A 20,671-nucleotide genomic window follows, 5' to 3' on the forward strand; every position below is an offset into this window, starting at 1 on the left:
CTGGCTGCTGGGGCTCACGGAGTGTTGTGTGCTCTCTGTTAGGTCTTCCTCCTCTTCTTCATCTTCATCTTCCCCGTCTGCATAATCCTCAGCCATGGCAGAGATTACAACCCCCACCTCGGAATCCACGGTCAGGGGTGGGGTACTTGTGGCGCAGCCCCCTAAAATTGCATGCAGCTCAGCATAGAAGCGGCATGTTTTTCGACCTGCCCCGGACCTTCCGTTTGCTTCTTTGGTTTTCTGGTAGGCTTGTCTGAGCTCCTTAACTTTCACTCTGCACTGCACTGAGTCCCTGCTGTGGCCTTTATCCGTTATAGCCTTAGAAATTCTTTCAAATACTTTTTCATTTCGTCTTTTGGAACGCAGTTCTGTTAGCACTGAATCCTCTCCCCATATAGCGATAAGATCCAGTACCTCCTGTGCAGTACCTCCTGTGCCTACTGTGCAGTCCATGCTGGGGCTCTTTTTCGATTCTCAGGAGACTGCATTGTTACCTGTGCTGATGAGCTCTGCGTGGTCACCTGTGCTGATGAGCTCTCCAAGCTGGGGAAGCAGGAAATGAATTTCAAAAGTTCGCGGGGCTTTTCCTGTCTACCTGGCCAGTGCATCCGAGTTCAGAATGCTGTCCAGAGCGGTCAGTGGTGCACTATGGGATACCGCCCGGAGGCCAATACCGTCGATTTGTGGCCACACTAACCCTATTCCGATATGTTAATCCCGATATTAGCGCTACTCCTCTCGTCGGGGAGGAGTACAGAAACCGATTTAAAGAGCCATTAAAATCGATATAAGGTGCCTCCTAGTGTGGACAGTTGTAGCGTTAAATCGGTTTTACGCTCCTAAAACCGATTTAAACGCCTAGTGTAGACCAGGCTACAGATACGGTAATGAAGTGGTCAGGGTGCATATGTGTCTGTGTGCACTCAGCACTGCCCTCTGCTGGATGCTGTCGGAACTGCTGAGCTCACATTCCTTATAGTGCTAACGGCTAGCAGGATTTATTTCCCTTTTGCTCCAATGGCAGGGCCTGGGCTTTTGCAGGAGCAGGATCTGTGTTCTCTCTCCGCTGTCACCGGGATGGCTCCAGTGGGCACTGGGGGCTGCCTGGGGAGAGCCGTGGAGCTGTAGCTGACCTCGAGTTTGCTGTAGACATGTGATAACAGAAACGACGTTCTGTGGTTCTGAGAGGATGAGGATGATTCTGTTTTGTTTCCAGGCCAAAAAAGAGGAGGAAGAGGCTCTCTGCGTCTACTGGCAAGTGGTGGCCGAGAGCGGCAGCTGGTCTCCGGACGGCTGCACCGCCGTGCACATGAACAGCACTCACACCACCTGCAGCTGTGACCATCTCTCCAGCTTCGCCATCCTAATGGCTCCCACCGCAGTGACGGTATCTCACCGTGAGACTCGGATCGCAGGGCTGGACCCTGAGCTCTGCACTCAGCCGTGGGCAAAGCTCTCCCTGGAGCGACTGGAGGCTTTGCTGGGGAAAAGGCTGAGTCGGAGCCGAGGGGGCTGGGCTGGGGTCACTGGTGATTCTCCCTTTGCTGTGTTACAGGAGAGCTACCCACTGACCATCATCACCTACGTGGGACTGACCCTCTCCCTGCTGTGCCTCTTCCTGGCCATCCTCACCTTCCTCCTGTGCCGCTCCATCCGCAACGTCAGCACCTCCCTCCACCTGCAGCTCTGCCTCTGCCTCTTCCTGGCCGACCTGCTCTTCCTCACCCAGGTGACCCGCCCTGGCAGTCAGGTATGGCCTGATTCTCCCCTGCTCTGTTCCTCCACTCGCAGGGCTGGGGTGTGTGGCTTTGAACCCCTTGTGCTCCCTGGATTCTGGGCTGTGCAGGACACTGGGGGGATTCCCGGGGGGATGTTTCCACGCCGTTAAATCCCTTCACACTGGGCACAGTGCTCTGAGTGTCCCCAACCCCTGGAGTTCAGCCAGTTCTATCCCTATGTCACAGTCTCCCTGTGCCTTGATTCCTCTCCTACGTGACTTGCCCATGGTCACCCAGGGACTCTGTGGCAGGGCTGGGAACAGAACCTGGATCCCCTGAGCCCTGCTCCCCTGCTCTAACCACTAATCTCTGCTCCCTTCCTGCATCAGCAATGTGCACCCGCAGGACCCTCCATAGCCCGAGGAACCTGCCGTCTCTGGGTCACGGAGCGCTATACCTGCAGAGCTGTGCTAGCAGGAATCCCGGTGTGAGCCCCCGGCAGGTCTCCCCATACTCAGCATTTCCCTTCCCCACTGCAGTGCCCGTGGGCTCCCTGTCTCCCCCAGGTGGCGTGTGCTGTCATTGCTGGCCTCCTGCACTACCTCTTCCTGGCCTGCTTCAGCTGGATGTTCCTGGAGGGGCTGCACCTCTTCCTCACCGTGAGGAACCTGAAGGTCGTGAATTACATCAGCGCCAGCCGGTTCAAGAAGAGATTCATGTACCCGTTCGGCTACGGATTCCCAGCCCTGGTGGTGGCTATTTCTGCAGCGGTGAATCCTGGTGGCTACGGAACTTCCACACAGTACGTGCAGCGCCCATCCCGAAGGGGAGCTGGGATGAGGCTTCCATGTGCTTGTCCGGCTCACCCCAGGTCTGACTTGAACCTAGATTTCCCAGCTTGCCCTGCCTGGGAGCTGAATGTCCCCCTGGGACCCTTCCCATCCCCAGGGACACGAAGCTGCCCCGAGCGCTGCAGTTGAGTTGCCCCCTGTCAGCCATCTACACTCCTCACCCCACTGACGATGCGGAAGAATAAGCCAGAAAGATCCCAGCTTGACTCCCAGCTCCCAGGCTGGGTTTGTGGGGCTGGTGGGTAGGAAACAAATGCACCTTCTTCCTGTGTGCAAATCCCTGTGGATCCCCTCTCTAAAGTGAGTGACTCCACTAAAACAGGGTGTGGCGTGTTCTAGACACCCCAGGCGAGATCCTCAGCTGGTGTAAATCCAGGCAGGTCCACTTCCTTCAGTGCAGCTAGGCCAATGTCCATCCGCTGCATGTCTGGCCCTCCATCAATACTGCGCCCACCCACCAGAAAGGGTCATGTGAGGAGGTGGAAGAGGAAGTGGTGCCTGAAAGCAGGAGATGCTGAGGGACATGGGAAGGGCCGTTTGCCTGGTGACCGCAAGAGAATCGGCCATGTCACAGGCAGGCTGAGATCCATCTCGCTTTTGAGAGCCAGCTGCCCTGTGACACCCCCTTTCTGCACTCAGGACTGAAAAAAGGGCAGTAACCTCATTAAAGTCACCTTCTTCTTCCCCCCTCCCTGTAGCTGCTGGCTCAGCCTGGACAAAGGCTTTCATTGGAGCTTCCTGGGTCCAGTCTGTGCCATAATCCTGGTGGGTACCTCACAGAACCACAGGGCCCCATTCTCCTCTCACCTCTGCAACCCCATTGATTTCAGTGAAGCAGGGAGGGGAACGTGGCCCATAAAACACAAGGAAAGACCCAGTTAGGTCCCACCTGGCTCATCTGCTGTGGTCAGTCCCGGGATGAGTCCCTGTGCTGTGTCCCCAGGCCCACAGCCGTTACTCGGGCCCAGCTCCCAGGGACGTCAGCAGGAGTTTTGCCAAGTGAAGACAGAAGAGTTTGGTCTAGTCGAGTTAATGACCCAAGGAACGAGGAAGGGAGAGGGCTCCACTCTGCAGTGGTTTTTGTAGGGGAGGAAACAAATGTCCCTCCATATTCCTCCCTATCCCCTGGGGAAGTTGTGGGGGGCGGATTTGTTACAGCCTGGAAGTGGCAGGAAGTATTCTAGAGGAAGGATCTGGAATCTGTGAGCCAGATCCTGCTCTCAGTTACACCAGTGTAAACCCAAGATTACTCCTGACTCCACTGGAGAGGCGCCATATTGAACTCTGAGCAGCATCTGGCCTCTGTGATCCCATTGATCCATCTCAGCCCTGGCTGTGCTGTCAGCTCCATGCATGGGGAGGGACCGAGAGCTGCCAGGGGATATTACAGGTGAGGGGATGATTCCCACTGGAAATGAGCAGTCCCCGGTTCTGCAGTGTTCGGCTCGGTCCCCTGGGATCGTTCTGTGCCACAGCTGGAGTCAGGAAATATTTCCCACTCTTCCCACAGATAAATATAACATTCTTTGCCCTGACCCTGTGGATCCTGAGAAACAGACTCTCCTCCCTCAATGCAGATGTGTCCACCCTCAGAGACCACAGGTGAGAAGGCAACAAAACAATCCTGGAGGATCAGATGCCTTGGATTGGAGAGTCCTTGGCACCGGAGGGTGTGTGGGATTGCAGGAGGGGAACAGCATATCTAGGATCCATGGGAACGAATTCCCAGTGTGTTTGCATTGAGCGTAACCCTGTCCCACATAGGGAAGCAGGGGCCGGTAGCTCCACCCCACCCTGCCCAGATCCTCCTGACCCAATTGCTCTCCATAGGGTTATTGTAATGGGATCTCTCCATCTGCCTTTATGCAGGTTACTGACCTTTAAAGCCATTGCCCAGCTCTTCATTCTGGGCTGCTCATGGAGCCTGGGTCTTCTCCAAGTCGGCCCAGCAGCCACGGCCATGGCGTATTTATTCACCATCGTCAACAGCCTGCAGGGAGCCTTCATCTTCCTGGTGCACTGTCTCCTCAATCGCCAGGTAACGCCCACGGCCCGTCAGCGCCCACCCAGCACCTTCACCGGCCTCGCGGTGACCATGTCTGATCTTCTCAGTGTTAGTTACATAGTGCAGTGACCGTGTCCCTCCCTCTCCAGGTGAGAGAGGAGTACAGGAGATGGATCAAGGGATTCCGAATGTTCAGCACGAAATCTCAGCCATCCGATCTGTCCATGTCTGCTGTCCCCACCACCAGCACCAAGACGGTAAGAGGTCCTCTGCTCTGCTCCAATACCAGCCTGTGACACAGTCATCTCTAGCTGGGTCTCATCACTGCTGTAAAGGTGATTTGTCCCCAGAATGATTCAGGATTGGTTATGAGCCAGCTGGGAACGTCACTGCAAGTGTCAGTGAGAGTCGGTCACTATCGAAGGGTATCCTAGGTGTCTTAGGCACCAGAACAGAATGTCCTGTCCTGGTACCTCCGCGTTCCCTTCCCTTGGCTCTCCTGGGAGCTCCAGGGGTCACTCACTGTGGACTAGGCAGGCATTGGCTCTTGCAATGTAATGATCTGAATAGATCCAATTATCCCCTGGGATTGAATCCTTGTCAGTGCAGACGGATTATCCCCAATGAGCAGTCAGCACCGTGAAGAATTTCCCTTGGCTCCATTATCCCTATGGGTCAGGATCCAGGGGCTTTGTGTGTCGCCTCCCAGAGACAACCCACCAGTTTGCACATTACACTCTCAGTGGCCTTGGAACCTATTGTCATTTTTCTGCTTTTCTTGCCAGGAGTAACCCTTCTGCCAGGTGGAGTCGGCAGCAACCAGGGCCGGGGTCAATACCTAGGAGTTCAAATACAAAACCGAACCGGCTGGAGCCCCCCGTGACGTTGTGCTCCATGTGCTTTATGGAAATATGCTCATGAATATGACATAACTGGAATATGCTTTATGCTAAATACCCCTTGGATGGTGTCTTTAGAAAGCTTGTAATCTGCAAAGTGTGTTCATCCTATTTGTTTACATGAATTGTTTGGGTGAGTGGGAGCTCTGAGGTTCCCTGCTCCCTACGGCAGCTGAGCAGTTGTGGGGAATCCCACTGCCTGCAGCAGCAGGGAGCTCCAGTTCCCTGCCACCTGCAGCAAGTGGGAGGTCTAGGGTCCCCCACTGCCCCCGGGGATAGGGCTGCTGCAGGGCCTTCTCATCTCCCACAGCGACTGAGAGCTCCGGGGGGTCCCCCTCTTCCTGCCGGGGCCGGGCAACTGCAGGAAGTCCCCCACTACCAAAAACAGGGCAGCCAGGGACGCTTGGTGGTGGAGACGGCCTTCCCCATCCAGGCCGCCGCACCACATGCAACCTCCTTCCACCGCGTCAAGATGATTGGCATTGCGGCTGAGCCCCTCGGGGAGGAAATGGGCCTGGGCAGCGGGGCCTCGCCAGGTAGGTTCCAGCGGAGGCGTCTGGGGGGTGCCCCATGGCCTTCCTCCCCCATCAGACTAGGAAGCTTCCTGCCCCCTGGTCAGTTCTGGGGTGGGGGTTATTGGGGGGCAACGCTAATTGGAGGGGAAAGGCCTCATGTCCGTGACCTCCAGGACATAATCGTAGCTTTAGCTATGAGCAAACTCCTACCCCAGAATATACTGAGCAGTGTCTTTCCTGGGTGTGGGAAGCCCTGTTAGAACCACCCCCAGCAGCTGGAATATTCCACAGAAAAATCAGGCGTAACCCCATTGAATTCAGTAGAGTTACTCCTGCCCTGCACCCGGGTAAATGAGAGCAGTAGCTGGGCCACCTCAGCACCACACTGATGTCCTGCAGCTCTGACTCATCTCCCAAAGTCCTGGGAAGTGGCCAGTCTCCAATCTCAAGGGTGGATTCTCAGGGGAAGGAATAACCGACATCCTGGTGAGGAACCCAAAGGGAGATCGTCCCTAGGACATTACAAGGGCTTGTGGTTGAGGAGATACCAAGAGCCTTTCACCTCCAGAGCAGCAGCTGACCCCTTGTTGAGGAGAGGGGCCGGACCAGCCTGTGCTGGACCTGCACCCTAAGACTATCTACCCCTTCTGTAGCTCATTTCCTCAGAAGGTCTCAATGTCCTTTACAAAGGAGGCCATTATCAGTATCCCCATTATCAGTATCCCCAAGGTTCCTGGGAAACAAGTGGGGCGATAGACGGAACACATATCCCTATCTTGGCACCAGACCACCTTGCCAAAGAGAACATAAACCGAGGGATACTTCTCAATGGTGTTGCAGGTGCTGGTGGATCACAAGGGCCGTTTCACCGACATCAATGTGGAATGGTCAGGAAATGTACATGATGCTGGCAGCTTTAGGAACTCCAGTCTCTTCAGAAAGCCGCAAGAAGGAACTTTCTTTCCAGACTGCAAAATAACCATTGTTGATGTTGAAATGCCAGTGGTGATCCTTGGAGACCCAGCCTACGCCTTGCTCCCGTGGTTCATGAAGCTGTACACAGGCAGCCTGGACAGCTGTAAGGAGCAGTTTAACCATAGGCTGAGCAAGTGCAGAATGGTGGTGGAATGTGCTTTTGGACGTTTAAAAGCCCGCTGGTGTAGTTTGCTAACTAATTTAGATCTCAGTGAAAGCAGTATTCCCATTGTTGTTGCTGCTTGCTGTGTGCTCCGCAATATCTGTGAAACAAAGGGAGAAAAGTTTCCAGTGGGGTGAGGGGTGGAGGCAGATTGCCTGGCAGCCAACTCTGAGCAGCCAAACACCAGGGCAATAAGAAGAGCACATCGAGGTGCACTGCGTCTCCGTTAGGCTTTGAAAAGTAGTTTCATCCATGAGCCACAGTGATGTGAAACTTACGTGTGTTGTTCCTTACCAAGCTGCCCCCTTCATTTCATGTCCCCCCGCCGTAAACTACACCCCCGCTGACCACAGTGTGCTGAGCGAATAAAGAGCCTTTTCTCCTCAAGCCATTAACTTTTATTAGTCTCACAAACACTGATTAGAGACAGCAAAGAAAAGTAAAGATAACCTGGGGCTATGGGGCTGATAACACTGTGAGGTGGGGGAGAAACAAGGACAGGTTGCTTACAATTTGTACTGCAATGACAATCAAAGCTGTGGGCATGCGCCCCTTCTGTTCCTTGTACCCTCCCCTGGAGTTGAGTACAAGGGATACCGGAGCTTCCCCTCTCCCCCGTCCCTCCCCCCAATCCTAGGACATCTGGGAGAGAAGGATGTGGGACTTAGCAACAAGGGCAGCAGGTTCAGCATAAGGTGCAGCGGGACTCTAGTGTCCAGCTGCCTTTCTTCAACCTCAGCCAGACGCCTCAACATGCCTGTTTGCTCCCTCATAATCCGAACCATCTCGTCCTGCGTGTCATGCTCCTGTTCCCTGCATACTCTCCTAGCCTCACGATCACTGTGCATGTTCTCCTGACACTGCAATCCTCCATGCACTGAGCTCGGGCTTGTCACTCTCGGAGCCAGGCATTAACTCATTGAACATGTCCTCCCGAGCCTTCTTTTTCCACCTTCTAGTCTGGAAAAGCAACAAAGAATCCTGTGGCACCTTATAGACTAACAGACGTTCTGCAGCATGAGCTTTCGTGGGTGAATACCCACTTCTTGCATCTGAAGACGTGGGTATTCACCCACGAAAGCTCATGCTGCAGAACGTCTGTTAGTCTATAAGGTGCCACAGGATTCTTTGTTGCTTTTACAGATCCAGACTAACACGGCTACCCCTCTGATACTAGTCTGGAAAAGTCACTGTCCCGGTGTGGAGGATGCGCCCACGGACAAGGTTTCAGCTGCAAAGAATGCAAAGCACAAGGGTAGCATTGACAGTGCAGACATTGTTTAAGGTGCAAGGTTAAATCTTTTCATAAAAGAAACAGCCCTCAATGCACTTCCCCACGAGCTACTGTGACGGTACCTCCCATAAGGCTTTATGGGAATATGACATAACTGGAATATGTTTTGTGCTGCCTGTGCCATGTAACATATCTCTGTAAAGGTTATGGTCTACTACATCTGTTCATCCTATTTGTACACATATATCATTTTCTACTTGAGGTTAAGAATATTGGCTGTGTACTTGCTTGGTTTCTAAGTAAGCTTTGTGAGGCATTTGGTCAGTTTCTTTAGGAAGGAATTCACAAGGTTAAGTACCTGATCAGGAAGCACTTGGGGAACAATGCATCTTGCAAGGCTCCAATCCACATAAGAAGTCTTCCTGGAGACATACAAGACACCATGTGGACAATGGCTTCTGTCTGCAAAGACTGTGAGTCATGTATGGACATGTGACTTGCCCAGGTGACTCCAGAACTCCATCTCAGAGCTGGATTTGCATAGCAGCAAGGAGGGGGATCTCCGCCCACAAGAGAAAGTCTATTTAAACCCAAGAGAGACCCCTCCATTGGGTCTTCAGCTGGCTAAAGAAGGAGCCTCTTCACCCCCCAGGATACTTGAAGGAAACTGGAACACAGGACAGTAACTACAGGGGGTGTGAGTGATTGCTGGGCCCAGGCGAAAAGGAGATTAGCCTGTAAAAGGGAGCATTCTGGAACTGGTGAGGAACTTATCTGTATTCGGTTTGATTAGACATAGATTTGCACATTTTATTTTACTTGGTGACTTACTTTGTTCTGTCTGTTACTACTTGCAACCACTTAAATTCTACTTTCTGTATTACAGGGCTTGGCTACACTTGAGAGTTGCAGCGCTGGGAGTTACAGCGCTGGTCGTACAGCTGTGTAAGGAAAGCGTTGGTGTGTGACCACACTCACAGCTACCAGCGCTGCAGTGTGGCCACATTTGCAGCATTTGCAGCGCTGTTGGGAGTGATGTATTATGGGCAGCTATCCCAGCGTTCAAGTGGCAGCAACGTGCTTTTCAAAAGAGGAGGCTGGGGTGGAGTGTGACAGGGAGCATGGGGGAGAGAGAGAGAGAGTGGATTTTTGGAGCCGACACTGTGTATCAGCTCCCTGCTTTGCAAAATCAGAAAATTTTCCCGACCCCTTATGCTTAACTGCAAACAGCCTGCAGACCAGATAAGCAGCTGCTCCAAGGGACTCCCTTTCTCCGCCCCGTCCCCGCTATTTCTCTCATCAAGCAAACACTCACTCATCTCCCTGCCTGCTTCATTCACAGCATTTATCTCATTTGATTGTTCACTGAGTTACAGATTGATCACAGCAAACAGGAGCTGTGTTTGTTTTTTAGATAAGCAGCTCCCGGAGCCCCGGGTTCACAACAAAACAAAGAGAGGCTGCATAACAAAACAAAGAGAGTAATTAGGTAAAAGCATTCTGGGATATCTCCTAATACCCTGGAGGCCAATCATAGAATCTCAGGGTTGGAAGGGACCTCAGGAGGTCAACTAGTCCAACCCCCTGCTCAAAGCAGGACCAATCCCCAACTAAATCATCCCAGCCAGGGCTTTGTCAAGCCTGACCTTAAAAACCTCTAAGGAAGGAATAACAGCGCTGGTGTGTGGCCACACCCAACGAGCAGCGCTGCATCACCAGCGCTGCACTCGTTACACCCCAAGCAGACCAGGTGTACAGCCAGCGCTGCAGCCAGGGAGTTGCAGCGCTGGATGTGCCTTGCAGGTGTGGACAGTTACTAAGTTGCAGTGCTGGAAAGCCTCCACCAGCGCTGCAACTCTCAAGTGTAGCCAAGCCCTAATAAAATCACTTTTTACTTATTAATTAACTCAGAGAGTGTATTAATACCTGGGGGAGCAAACAGCTGTGCATATTTCTCTATCAGTGCTATAGAGGGTGAACAATTTATGAGCTTATACAGAGTAAAATGGATTTATTTGGGTTTAGACCCCATTGGGAGTTGGGCATCTGGGTGTTAAAGGCAGGAACACTTCTTTGAGCTGCTTTCAGGTAAACCTGCAGCTTTGGGGCAGGTAATTCAGACCCTGGATCTGTGTTGGAGCAGATGGGAGTGTCTGGCTCACAGGGTGCTGAGTCCTGAGCTGGCAGGGAAAGCAGGCGCAGAAGTAGTCTCGGCACATCAGGTGGCAGCTCCCAGGGGGGTTCTGTGATCCAACCCGTCACAGTCATAAAAGAAACAGCCCCCAATGCACTTCCCCACAAGCCACAACATAAGCAGAACCGCTGGCTACTGCAAGAGTCGCTCTGCTGCCGCAGCCATGGTGAGTGAGCCCACGAGGCAGGGGCAGGAGGTCTCGTGCTGCAGCTTTTCAGACATCTGGGATCAATGGTTCCAGTCTCAGCACAGCCCCTTTCCCATAGCAACCTGGATGGTGCTTGAGGACAGGCACCAACGTCAAGCCCCACACAGACAGTTTGCTTGTTGAAGAAGCAGCAAGGGGTTGGGGTGGAAAGGAACAGGAAGTTTGCCACCCCCCCCCTTTTAAATGCTGGCTGCAGTGTGCGGTGATCCCACAAACAGGGCGTGCCCGGGAAAGTGAGGTTGTGTGACCCAGAGTTTACCAAACCGGGGTTGTTTACCTGCGGCTTAGGGGCTAGCACTTATAACTTCCCCCAGTTCCCCTAGGGAACCATATGCGACATCACTCTCCTGAGGGTAAGAGGTGGAAAGGGAGCAGATGCTGCAAGCGATTAGGTCAGGGGTCTCAAACATGCGGCCCTCGGAGCTCTTCCCTGCGGCCCCGCGAAGCTCCCCCAGTTACTTCCTGTCGCCACCAAACTCCCCTCACCCCCGCCCCCCTCCCCGAGTTATTTTCTGTGCCTAAGCTCCCCGCGCTGCTCCCAATGTTTGGGGCCGGGTCTCTCCTGGCCCCACCTGCCGCCCCACGCGTCTCCCCAGTGTCTCCCGGTCCCCACTTGCTGCCCCCTCACCGCCCGGGAGCCTGCCCGGGAGCTCACCCTGACTTCACTCCTCCGCTATGCCGGCTTCCGGCATCACCTGCTGCCGCAGGGTCCTAGCGCCCCCCTTCACTAGGGCCAGGGCAGGCTGCCCTTCCCCTGCCCTTCTGCCCTAGTCCTGAGACTCTCCAATGCCCCGAGCCTCTCCAATGCCTCAAACCCCTCACCCTCAGCCCCACCGCCCTCACCCCTGCACCCCCTCCTATCCCCAAACTCCGTCCCAAAGCCTGCACCCCCACCCCCTGCCGCAGCCTGGAGCCTGCACCGAGCACAGAGCCTGCACTCCAGACCCCCTTCCCCACCCAAACTCCAGCCCAGGGCCTGTACTCCAGACCCCCTCCCCCACCCAAACTCCCTCCCAGAGCCTTAGGCAGTAAATCTAAGTGCGTGTTTTGTCCTTTGAGTGAGGTGCATTACTGAGTGTATATATTTATTAAAACTGCTTGGAAATGACTTCGTCAAAAAAAAGAACACTCATGGAAGAAAAGAGAGTTTTCCAAGACAAATGGGAGAATTTATATTTTTTCACAGAGGTAAAAGATAAAATTCAATGCCTTATTTGTCAGCAAACGATTGCTGTTCCCAAGGAGTATAACGTGCGTCGGCACTATGAACACGATGCACTGTGAAAAATATGATGCATTCACTGGAAAAATCCGAGAGGAAAAAGTTCAGCAACTTAAAGCAGCATTTGCCAAGCAAAGAAATTTATTTTCAGGGATTAACAAGTCTAGCGAAGTTTCAGTAAGAGCAAGTTTTGTGATAAGCGAAATGATAGCTAAATCATCGCGACCTTTTACAGAAGGCTTATTCATAAAAGAATGTCTTATGAAGGCCAGTGAAATTTTATGTCCTGATAGGAAGAAAGTTTTTGAAGGCATAAGCTTGTCTGCAAATACAGTTGCCTGCAGGATAACGGATTTAGCTGATAATGTGCAAAAACAATTAATTCAAATGGCAAAAGACTTTGAAGTATTTTCAATTGCTCTTGATGAGAGTACAGATGTATCAGATACCGCACAGTGTGCAGTGTTCATTAGAGGTGTGGACTGCAATTTGAATATAACTGAAGAATTGCCAGACTTAATGCCACTGAAGGGTACCACAATGGGACGTGACATATTTCAAGGATTGGAAGAGTGCATTGAAAAAGCTGCACTGCCATGGAACAAACTCGTATCTTTGGCTACGGACGGTGCGCCATCAATGTGCTCTGAAAACATTGGTGTGGTTGGATTATTGAAGACCAAACTGAACAGCCTCAATATACCAGGAATTAGCTTCACCAGTATACATTGTATTTTGCACCAAGAAGCCCTGTGTAGTAAAAGTCTACAAATGAAAGAAGTTATGGATGTAGTTGTTAAAACTGTTAATTTTATACGTGCACGAGGGCTGAATCACAGACAGTTCACTTCTTTTCTAGCAAGTATGGACAGTGAATATGGGGAACTTCTGTATCACACTCAAGTTAGATGGCTGAGTCGTGGAAATGTTTTGAAGCGTTTTTTTGCACTTAAAGAGGAGATTGATTCCTTCATGAAAATGAAAAACAAGGAGGTTCCACAGCTTGCTCATTCCACTTTTATCTGCAACCTTGCTTTTCTAACAGATGTAACTGATTACCTGATGCACTGAACTTGAAACTTCAGGGTAGAAAACAGGTGATAACACAGATGTATGACAGTATTAAGTCATTCAAAGTCAAGCTTACTTTATGGGGGAAACAGCTGACTGCTGGCAATTTGGTCCATTTCTCAACTCTGAATTCCTTAGGAAAAGTTGAACCCAAATCCTTGAAAGAATATGCAGAGATCATTTCTAACTTACACAAACAGTTTGATGTGCGGTTTAAAGATTTCAAGGCACTTGAACCACATTTTCAACTTTTTTCCACACCATTTGCTGTTGAAATTGACAATGTTGCAGAGGAAATGCAGATGGAGTTAGTGGAGCTTCAGTGTGACACGATTTTGAAGCAGAAGTATACAGATGTTGGAATTCCAGTATTCTACAGGTTTCTTTCACAAGAAAGATTTCCCATGTTATTCTCTGCTTCTGCAAGGATAATGGCAATGTTTGGAAGTACATATATATGTGAACAGTTTTTCTCTTCCAAGAAGAGTAACAAATCTGTGTTAAGGTCAAGGCTCACTGATGAACATTTGCAAGCAACACTGAGATTGGTTTCGTCTCAGGATATCAAACCTAATATTGATGCTCTGGTTGATGCAAAACGCTGCCAGCTAAGTGGCCAAAAATGAAATGACTGTCAAAATTAGCACTGACGTTTCACATTACAGTTAAAGAAGTTAATAAAAAAGTTAATAAATTGACTTTTAATAGCATACTATATTTTAATACTATACTACTATATTACTCTTCATTTTTTTCTGCCTACCTCCAGGCGCTTCCCGCTGCCAAGCCGCCAAACAGCTGTTGGTGGCGCTTAGCACTTTCCAGGAGGGAGGGGGGAGGAGCGGGGACCCACGCGCTTAGGGGACGAGGTGGAGAAGAGACAGGGCAGGGGCGGGGCCTCATGGAAGGGGTGGATTGGGGGTGGGGCCAGGGGCAGCAAGGGGGCGTGTCAGTGATGCGGCCCTCGGGCCAATGCACTAGTCCTCATGCGGCCCTCGGAAACTGGAACACAGGACAGTAACTACAGGGGCTGTGAGTGATTGCTGGACCCAGGCGAAAAGGAGATTAGCCTGTAAGAGGGAGCATTCTGGAACTGGTGAGGATCTTATCTGTATTTGGTTTGTTTAGACATAGATTTGCGCATTTTATTTTATTTTGCTTGGTGACTTACTTTGTTCTGTCTGTTACTACTTGCAACCACTTAAATCCTACTTTCTGTATTTAATAAAATCACTTTTTACTTATTATAGACTCATAGACTTTAAGGTCAGAAGGGAACATTATGATCATCTAGTCTGACCTCCTGCACAATGCAGGCAACAGAATCTTACCCATCCACTTCTATAACAAACCCCTAACCTATGTCCTGCTTTGAGCAGGGGGTCGGACTAGATGACCTCCTGAGGTCCCTTCCAACCCTGAGATGCTATGATTCTATGATTCTATGTCTGAGTTATTGAAGTCCTCAAATTGTGGTTTGAAGACCTCAAGCTGCAGAGAATCCTCCAGCAAGTGACCCGTGCCCCACACTGCAGAGGAAGGTGAAAAAACTCCAGGGCCTCTGCCAATCTGCCCCGGAGGAAAATTCCTTCCTGATCCCAAATATGGCGATCAGTTAAACCCTGAGCATGTGGGCAAGACTCACCAGCCAGACACCCAGGAAAGAATTCTCTGCAGTAACTCAGATCCCACCCCATCCAACATCCCATCGCAGACCATTGGGCATACTGACCTGCTAATAATAAGGTAATTAATAATTAATTAACTCAGAGTGTGTATTAATACCTGGGGGAGCAGACAACTGTGCATAGCTCTCTATCAGTGCTATAGAGGGTGAACAATTTATGAGTTTACCCTGCATAAGCTTTATACAGGGTGTCACGGACTCACAGATCATGCCCACTCTTGGCCCCATGCGGTCCGTGGGGGGGGGGCCCTTTCAGTGCGACAGCCCTTCTCGGGGGTCCACTCTCTCTCGGGGTCAGGCCCCTCCACCTCCTGGAGCCGCACCTCTCTGATCTTTAGCACGTCTGTCTCTCGCCATGGGCCCCCTCAGGGAGTCCACATGCTCTGCACCCCCCGGACCTCCTCACCCCCAAAGGGGTTGATGCCACCCTGTTCTCTAGACCGGAGTGACTCTCAGCCAGCATAAAACAGGAGGGTTTATTGAGAGTTGAACACAGCACAGGAAACTCTCAGGGCTTCAGGCCTGGCCTCCCTCAGCACAGCACATCCCAGTCTCCCTTGCATCCAGGTGGGCTCTGCCTGCTCCCCCTCTCCAGCCCAGAGCCGCCCCCCCACCCCCGCTTCCCAGCTGGGCCTCCGATATCCCCGGCCCGAAGCTCCGCCTCTGTCCATCCGCCTCTGTCCATTGTCTTCTCTCCAGGTAAACAGGGTCATAAACAGGAAGGCCTGGGTCTGCTCTCCTCTCAGCCCTCCTCTGGCTGGAACCGGCTGGTTAGATCACCGGGGTCCTCTCTTCGCAGCCCATTGTTCTCCCACTGCCCAGAACCAGCTGTGTCTCTTGAGCCGGGTCTCCGGGTCACCAGTCGCTGGGGTCTCCATCCTCCAGGCCATCAGCTGGGGTCCCAAGTTCCCTCTCCGGTCTTCTGTAACAACAAACTCCCTCTCCCCTCACCTCCAGTAACACCCGGGGACACTGAGTCCCACTCCCTCTGCATGCAACCCACTGGAAAACACAGAAAACCCCAAGAAAACCCCCCACTTCGTCACACAGGGCAAAACGGATTTATTTGGGTTTAGACCCCATTGGGAGTTGGGCAGCTGGGTGTTAAAGGCAGGAACACTTCTGTGAGCTGCTTTCAGGTAAACCTGCAGCTTTGGGGCAGGTAATTCAGACCCTGGATCTGTGTTGGAGCAGACGGGAGTGTCTGGCTCACAGGGTGCTGGAGTCCTGAGCTGGCAGAGAAAGCAGGGATAGAAGTAGTCTCGGCACATCTGGTGGCAGCTCCCAGGGGGGTTCTGTGATCCAACCCGTCACAGTCATAAAAGAAACAGCCCCCAATGCACTTCCCCACAAGCCACAACATAAGCAGAACCACTGGCTACTGCAAGAGTCGCTCTGCTGCTGCAGCCATGGTCAGTGAGCCCATGAGGCAGGGGCAGGAGGTCTTGTGCTGCAGCTTTTCAGACATCTGGGATCAATGGTTCCAATCTCAGCACAGCCCCCTTTTCCCATAGCAACCTGGACGGTGCTTGAGGACAGGCACCAATATCAAGCCCCGCACAGACAGTTTGCTTGTTAAAGAAGCAGCAAGGGGTTGGGGTGGAAAGGAACAGGAAGTCCCCCCCCTTTTAAATGCTGGCTGCAGTGTGCGGTGATCCCACAAACAGGGCGTGCCCGGGAAAGCAAGGTTGTGTGACCCAGAGTTCACCAAACCGGGGTGGGTTACTTGCGGCTTAGGGGCTAGCACTTATAACTTCCCCCAGTTCCCCTAGGGAACCATATGCGACATCACTCTCTTGAGGGTAACAGAGGTGGAAAGGGAGCAGATGCTGCAAGCGTCTAGGTCCAGACCTGGCCCTTATGCTGCAGTGCTGTGTGCCGCAATGACGCCAGAAGAGTTAACACTGGAGCAGCGTGGGAAAGTGTCCCACCATGGTGGATGAAATAAGGCATCTCTTCCCAGAAACCTCCTGCACAGGACTGCAGAGAACCTCCAGGAGAGCTTCCTAGAAATGTCCATGGAGGATTCCCAGTCCATCCCCAGGCACATAAAAAGTCTTTTTTGGAGATCACCCTCTGCTAGCTGTGGACTGGCCGCCACTAACTACTATCCCAATTTTTTAATTCAGATTAAACATTAAAAATAATAATAGCATTTGTCGGAGAAAAACTCAGTTCTCGTTTTTTCATTTGGGTGCAGCAAAATCAAATACTTTATTATTTCTCCAGTAATTACAATGGAGGAGAGAGTGCCATAGGACACAGGGTCGCCCCAGTCCTGGACAGGTCTCTCAACTGGTAAACAATTACAGCAAGCCTTTATACTTTTGTTACAGACAATAACTAGCAATAATACAGACAATAGAGAGCAACAACTACATTTTGTTTATACATAAGCCATTCTGCTATCTTGTTTGTCTCACTCCTAAGAAAAGCAAGCCTGCATATTTGGTTATCAGTTACAAGGTCATAATAACTTTGTACACAGTTCTTTCCCTATGTCTCACACTATCCTTGCTTCTAGAAGTCTCACGTCATTAGGGTTACAGCTGGGCTAACTCTTGCTAACTGACTGACATGTATTAAGATCCCCTTCAAATCCTTATTAATTCTTTCCCTGCTTCCACACATTTAACCCCTACAGTTTGGGGCACGACTCCATTCCTGGCAGTTCATAATATGAGGCCAGATCCTCAGTTGGTGTAAATGGGTGTGTGGACACCTTTGGACTGATGCCGATTTGCATCAGTTGGGGAGCTGGGAACATCTGTAGTTCTAAACTGTTAACTTGTGATTGTGAATCTAACCCTTAAGGGCGCCTGCTCAGAACAGCTTTGCCGACGCTCATTCAGGCAGGGACAGCTGAGTTTACGCATGTCTTCAGGAAGGCACTCAAACGAGGAAGCTTTGGAGAATGAAGTCTTGGTTGGCAGGACAATATAATGGGGCCCCGACTAATGACCTCAGCACACGTCATCATAGACTCTGCTGGCCAATGGCAACCAGGAGAACAAAGAAATGTCTTTAGCCACAGGGAATGTGTTGTTCTAAAGCAGCCAGAGGAGGAAATAAGGCAGGTGAACCACCCCCCACTGCTCACCACAATCCACCCAGGACAGAGCGAACCACCGTGAAAGGGGAATTCACTGAGCCGAAACGGACTTTACGTGGGTGTGACGTTATTGATATAAATGGGGACCATATAGAACATGGGTTGCAACCAAGGTCCTGTAGTGGCACCAAACCTTAGGTAAAGGGGGTCATCTAAGGTGTCTAAGACCCGGTTAGGGGTTGCTGGTTATGATTATGCTGTCTGTGTGTCTGTGTATCATTTTGTAGTTGAAGTTATAAGTATTGGCTCTGTACTGTCGGTATTTTGTATTATGCTCTGCCTCTGGGAAGTGTCCCAGACAAGCTGATGTCAGCCCTGCATAGCTGGCTTGATGGCCCATTAAGGGCCATCAGCTACACAATTGACCCATGGAGAGAAGGCAGACACACCTTGTGACTCAGCAAAGTATGCAGAAACTTGTCCATGTGACTGCAGACTCCATTTTAGCTGTAAGTTTCCACCGTGAGGACAAAGGGATTCTTACACCTGGAAAAGTCTATATAAGGCTGATGCATCATCTCCATCTTGTCTTCAATCCTGCTTCTGACCTCTGGAAGGACTTTGCTACAAACTGAAGCTCTGCACGAAGGACTGTTGACCCATCCCAGCGGGGGATGTTCCAGAGACTTAATCTGAACCTGCAGTTTACTCCAGCACTGCTGCAAGCCTGAACTAAGAACTTTGCCATTACTGTATGTAATTGATTCCATTTAACCAATTCTACCTCTCATCTCTACCTTTTTCCCTTTGTAAATAAACCTTTAGATTTTAGATTCTAAAGGATTGGCAACAGCGTGATTTGTGGGTAAGATCTGATGTGTATATTGACCTGGGTCTGGGGCTTGGTCTTTTGGGATCGAGAGAACCTTTTTCTTTTATTGGGGTGTTGGTTTTCATAACCATTCATCCCCAGGACGAGTGCACTGGTGGTGATACTGGGAGACTGGAGTGTCTAAGGAAATTGCTTGCGTGACTTGTGGTTAGCCAGTGGGGTGAGACCAAAGTCCTTTTTGTCCGGCTGGTTTGGTTTGCCTTAGAGGTGGCAAACCAGCCTAGGGCTGTAACTGCCCTGTTTGAGCAATTGGTCCTGATTTGGCACTCTCAGTTGGGTCCCGCCAGAATCGCTCCGTCACAGTGGCGTAGTCGTGCTTGGATCCACAGAACCAGGTCAATTAAGCTTTGGGTCAGAACCGCACGCTATCCAAATTTTAACTTTGGGATTGAGAGTTTGGTTGGTTAAAGATCAGTGACCATGAGACAGAAAGCATCAGGAAAAGCAAGGAAACTGCAAGCCTTGAGAGACAGCCTGCAGTTTGATTATGAGCAAGAACTGGCAGAAATTCAAATGGAGAAAGAGGCTGATGAGAGAAAGAAAGAAGTTGCTAAGAGAGAAGAAAAAGCTCGTAAGAGGCGTCTGGAGCTGCTGGCTGCTGAGGAGAAAATTCAACAGATGCAGCAGGAGACAGCTAGACTCCAACTCCAAGTCAAAAAAGCAATGGAAGAACAGCAGAGACTGTATCCTCTTGAAAGTCCAGTTTGTAACAATGTTGGTATGTTGTATAACTCTGAGCAGTTGTCTGGGGGTAACCAAATGTACCCCAACAATGCCACCTTTTATGTCAATGCTGTTACTGTGTGTTCAGTAGAGGGTGGCCCCATAAATTGTGCCAGTGCTATGGATGGGAATGGTAATGGAAAATTCATAGAGTGTGTAAAAGTCAATGGTAAAAGCTGTTTAGGGCAAATTATGGCTTCTAACATCACTCTTGTTAGAGCAGATCTGGTCAAAGAGGAAGATTATTTACCGAATCAGAGTGTGAATGTTGTGATCCTCTGTGAGTTTACTGTCCGTGTGCCTTTAGCCAGAATCCACCTTGAGTGGAATGGGGCTCAGCATGAAGTGATAGCTGGCGTCAGGAAGTTATTGCCTAAAGATCTTTTAATTGGGGAAAATGTTAAAGCTTTGTTCAGTCCAGACAGCCAGTCACAGGAGAGGAATAATCTTAAACCTGTATCTATTGTGAGCAATGATTTGCCTGAGGAGGGTTGCTCCAAAGGTTTGTCTGTGCAAAAAAGCAGTGTGTCTGGGAATGAAGTTTCTGAATGTCTGTCTGATGTCTCAGAAGGAAATCTGGAGTTAGATCAAGAGCAGAAAGATCTCATTGGGGAGGAAAATGTTTCTCAGGAGCAGATTAAAGTAAATGGTCAGGTTAAAGCCCTAACTGAGGAAGGAAAGGGTAAATTTGTGATAGAGGATGGATTGGTGGCTAGTGCAGCTTGTAGAAGTAAACCTGAAATGGGTAACTGTGATTTGCTAAAAGTAGCTCAGTGTAGTGAAAAAAGCAGCAGCTTATCTGTTGGGAGAGGCAATGTGCCTGGTAGGGAAAGTTTGGAGGAGCCTAGGCAGCCTTGTGAACTGATGGCTTTGTCTAATCAGCAGTTTGAGAAGACAGGGATAGTGGAAGATGAGTGTCCATATCCCTTACCTGTTTCCTATGTGGAGAAATGTGACAGTGAAGGGAATGTGCCTGTCTCTGTCAGGGGTATTGACTTGCCTATGAAGGAAGCTATCTCGGTCTCCAAGCAGTTGTCTGTGAACAGCCCTGTGTGCTGGGACAAGGGAAGTGAAATCCCAAGCTGTGTGTCTGGTGAAGGAGGATGTGTCTCCGGCTCTTCTGTGTCTGTGGAGCAGCCAGAAGGGGCCTTCCAGCCTGTGATGGTTGAGGGTGATTCAGTTGTCTCGAAGTTGGTTGTAAATACAGCTAAAGCCCAGGAAGGGAATGGTCCTGAGTTTGTGTCTGCTGGGGAGAATGGCAC

The 20,671-nt window shown here is 50.7% G+C and overlaps 2 protein-coding genes across 9 annotated transcripts in view; one reads left to right on the forward strand and one right to left on the reverse strand.

Moving 5' to 3' along the window:
- The window catches only part of LOC120391382 (adhesion G protein-coupled receptor E5-like), a 1,047,477-nt gene that overhangs the window by 295,650 nt on the left and 731,156 nt on the right, over window positions 1-20,671 (reverse strand). The gene's annotated exons all lie outside the window — the stretch shown is intronic.
- Window positions 1-20,671, forward strand: part of LOC120391373 (adhesion G protein-coupled receptor E3-like) — a 125,953-nt gene that overhangs the window by 44,640 nt on the left and 60,642 nt on the right. For 6 of the 7 annotated variants that reach the window (XM_039514989.1, XM_039514991.1, XM_039514992.1 and 3 more), the window contains 8 exons: window positions 1,217-1,387; window positions 1,556-1,750; window positions 2,285-2,520; window positions 3,268-3,334; window positions 4,080-4,171; window positions 4,439-4,607; window positions 4,724-4,831; window positions 5,360-5,841. In XM_039514989.1, coding sequence (XP_039370923.1) covers window positions 1,217-1,387; window positions 1,556-1,750; window positions 2,285-2,520; window positions 3,268-3,334; window positions 4,080-4,171; window positions 4,439-4,607; window positions 4,724-4,831; window positions 5,360-5,365 — 1,044 coding nt within the window. In that variant the 3' untranslated portion in view covers window positions 5,366-5,841. Of the gene's footprint in view, window positions 1-1,216; window positions 1,388-1,555; window positions 1,751-2,284; window positions 2,521-3,267; window positions 3,335-4,079; window positions 4,172-4,438; window positions 4,608-4,723; window positions 4,832-5,359; window positions 5,842-20,671 lie in introns of those variants that run through there. The other variant, XM_039514990.1, reaches the window with a different exon arrangement.

Source organism: Mauremys reevesii, linkage group 25 (genome assembly GCF_016161935.1).
Source record: "Mauremys reevesii isolate NIE-2019 linkage group 25, ASM1616193v1, whole genome shotgun sequence".
Classification (NCBI taxonomy): domain Eukaryota; kingdom Metazoa; phylum Chordata; order Testudines; family Geoemydidae; genus Mauremys; species Mauremys reevesii.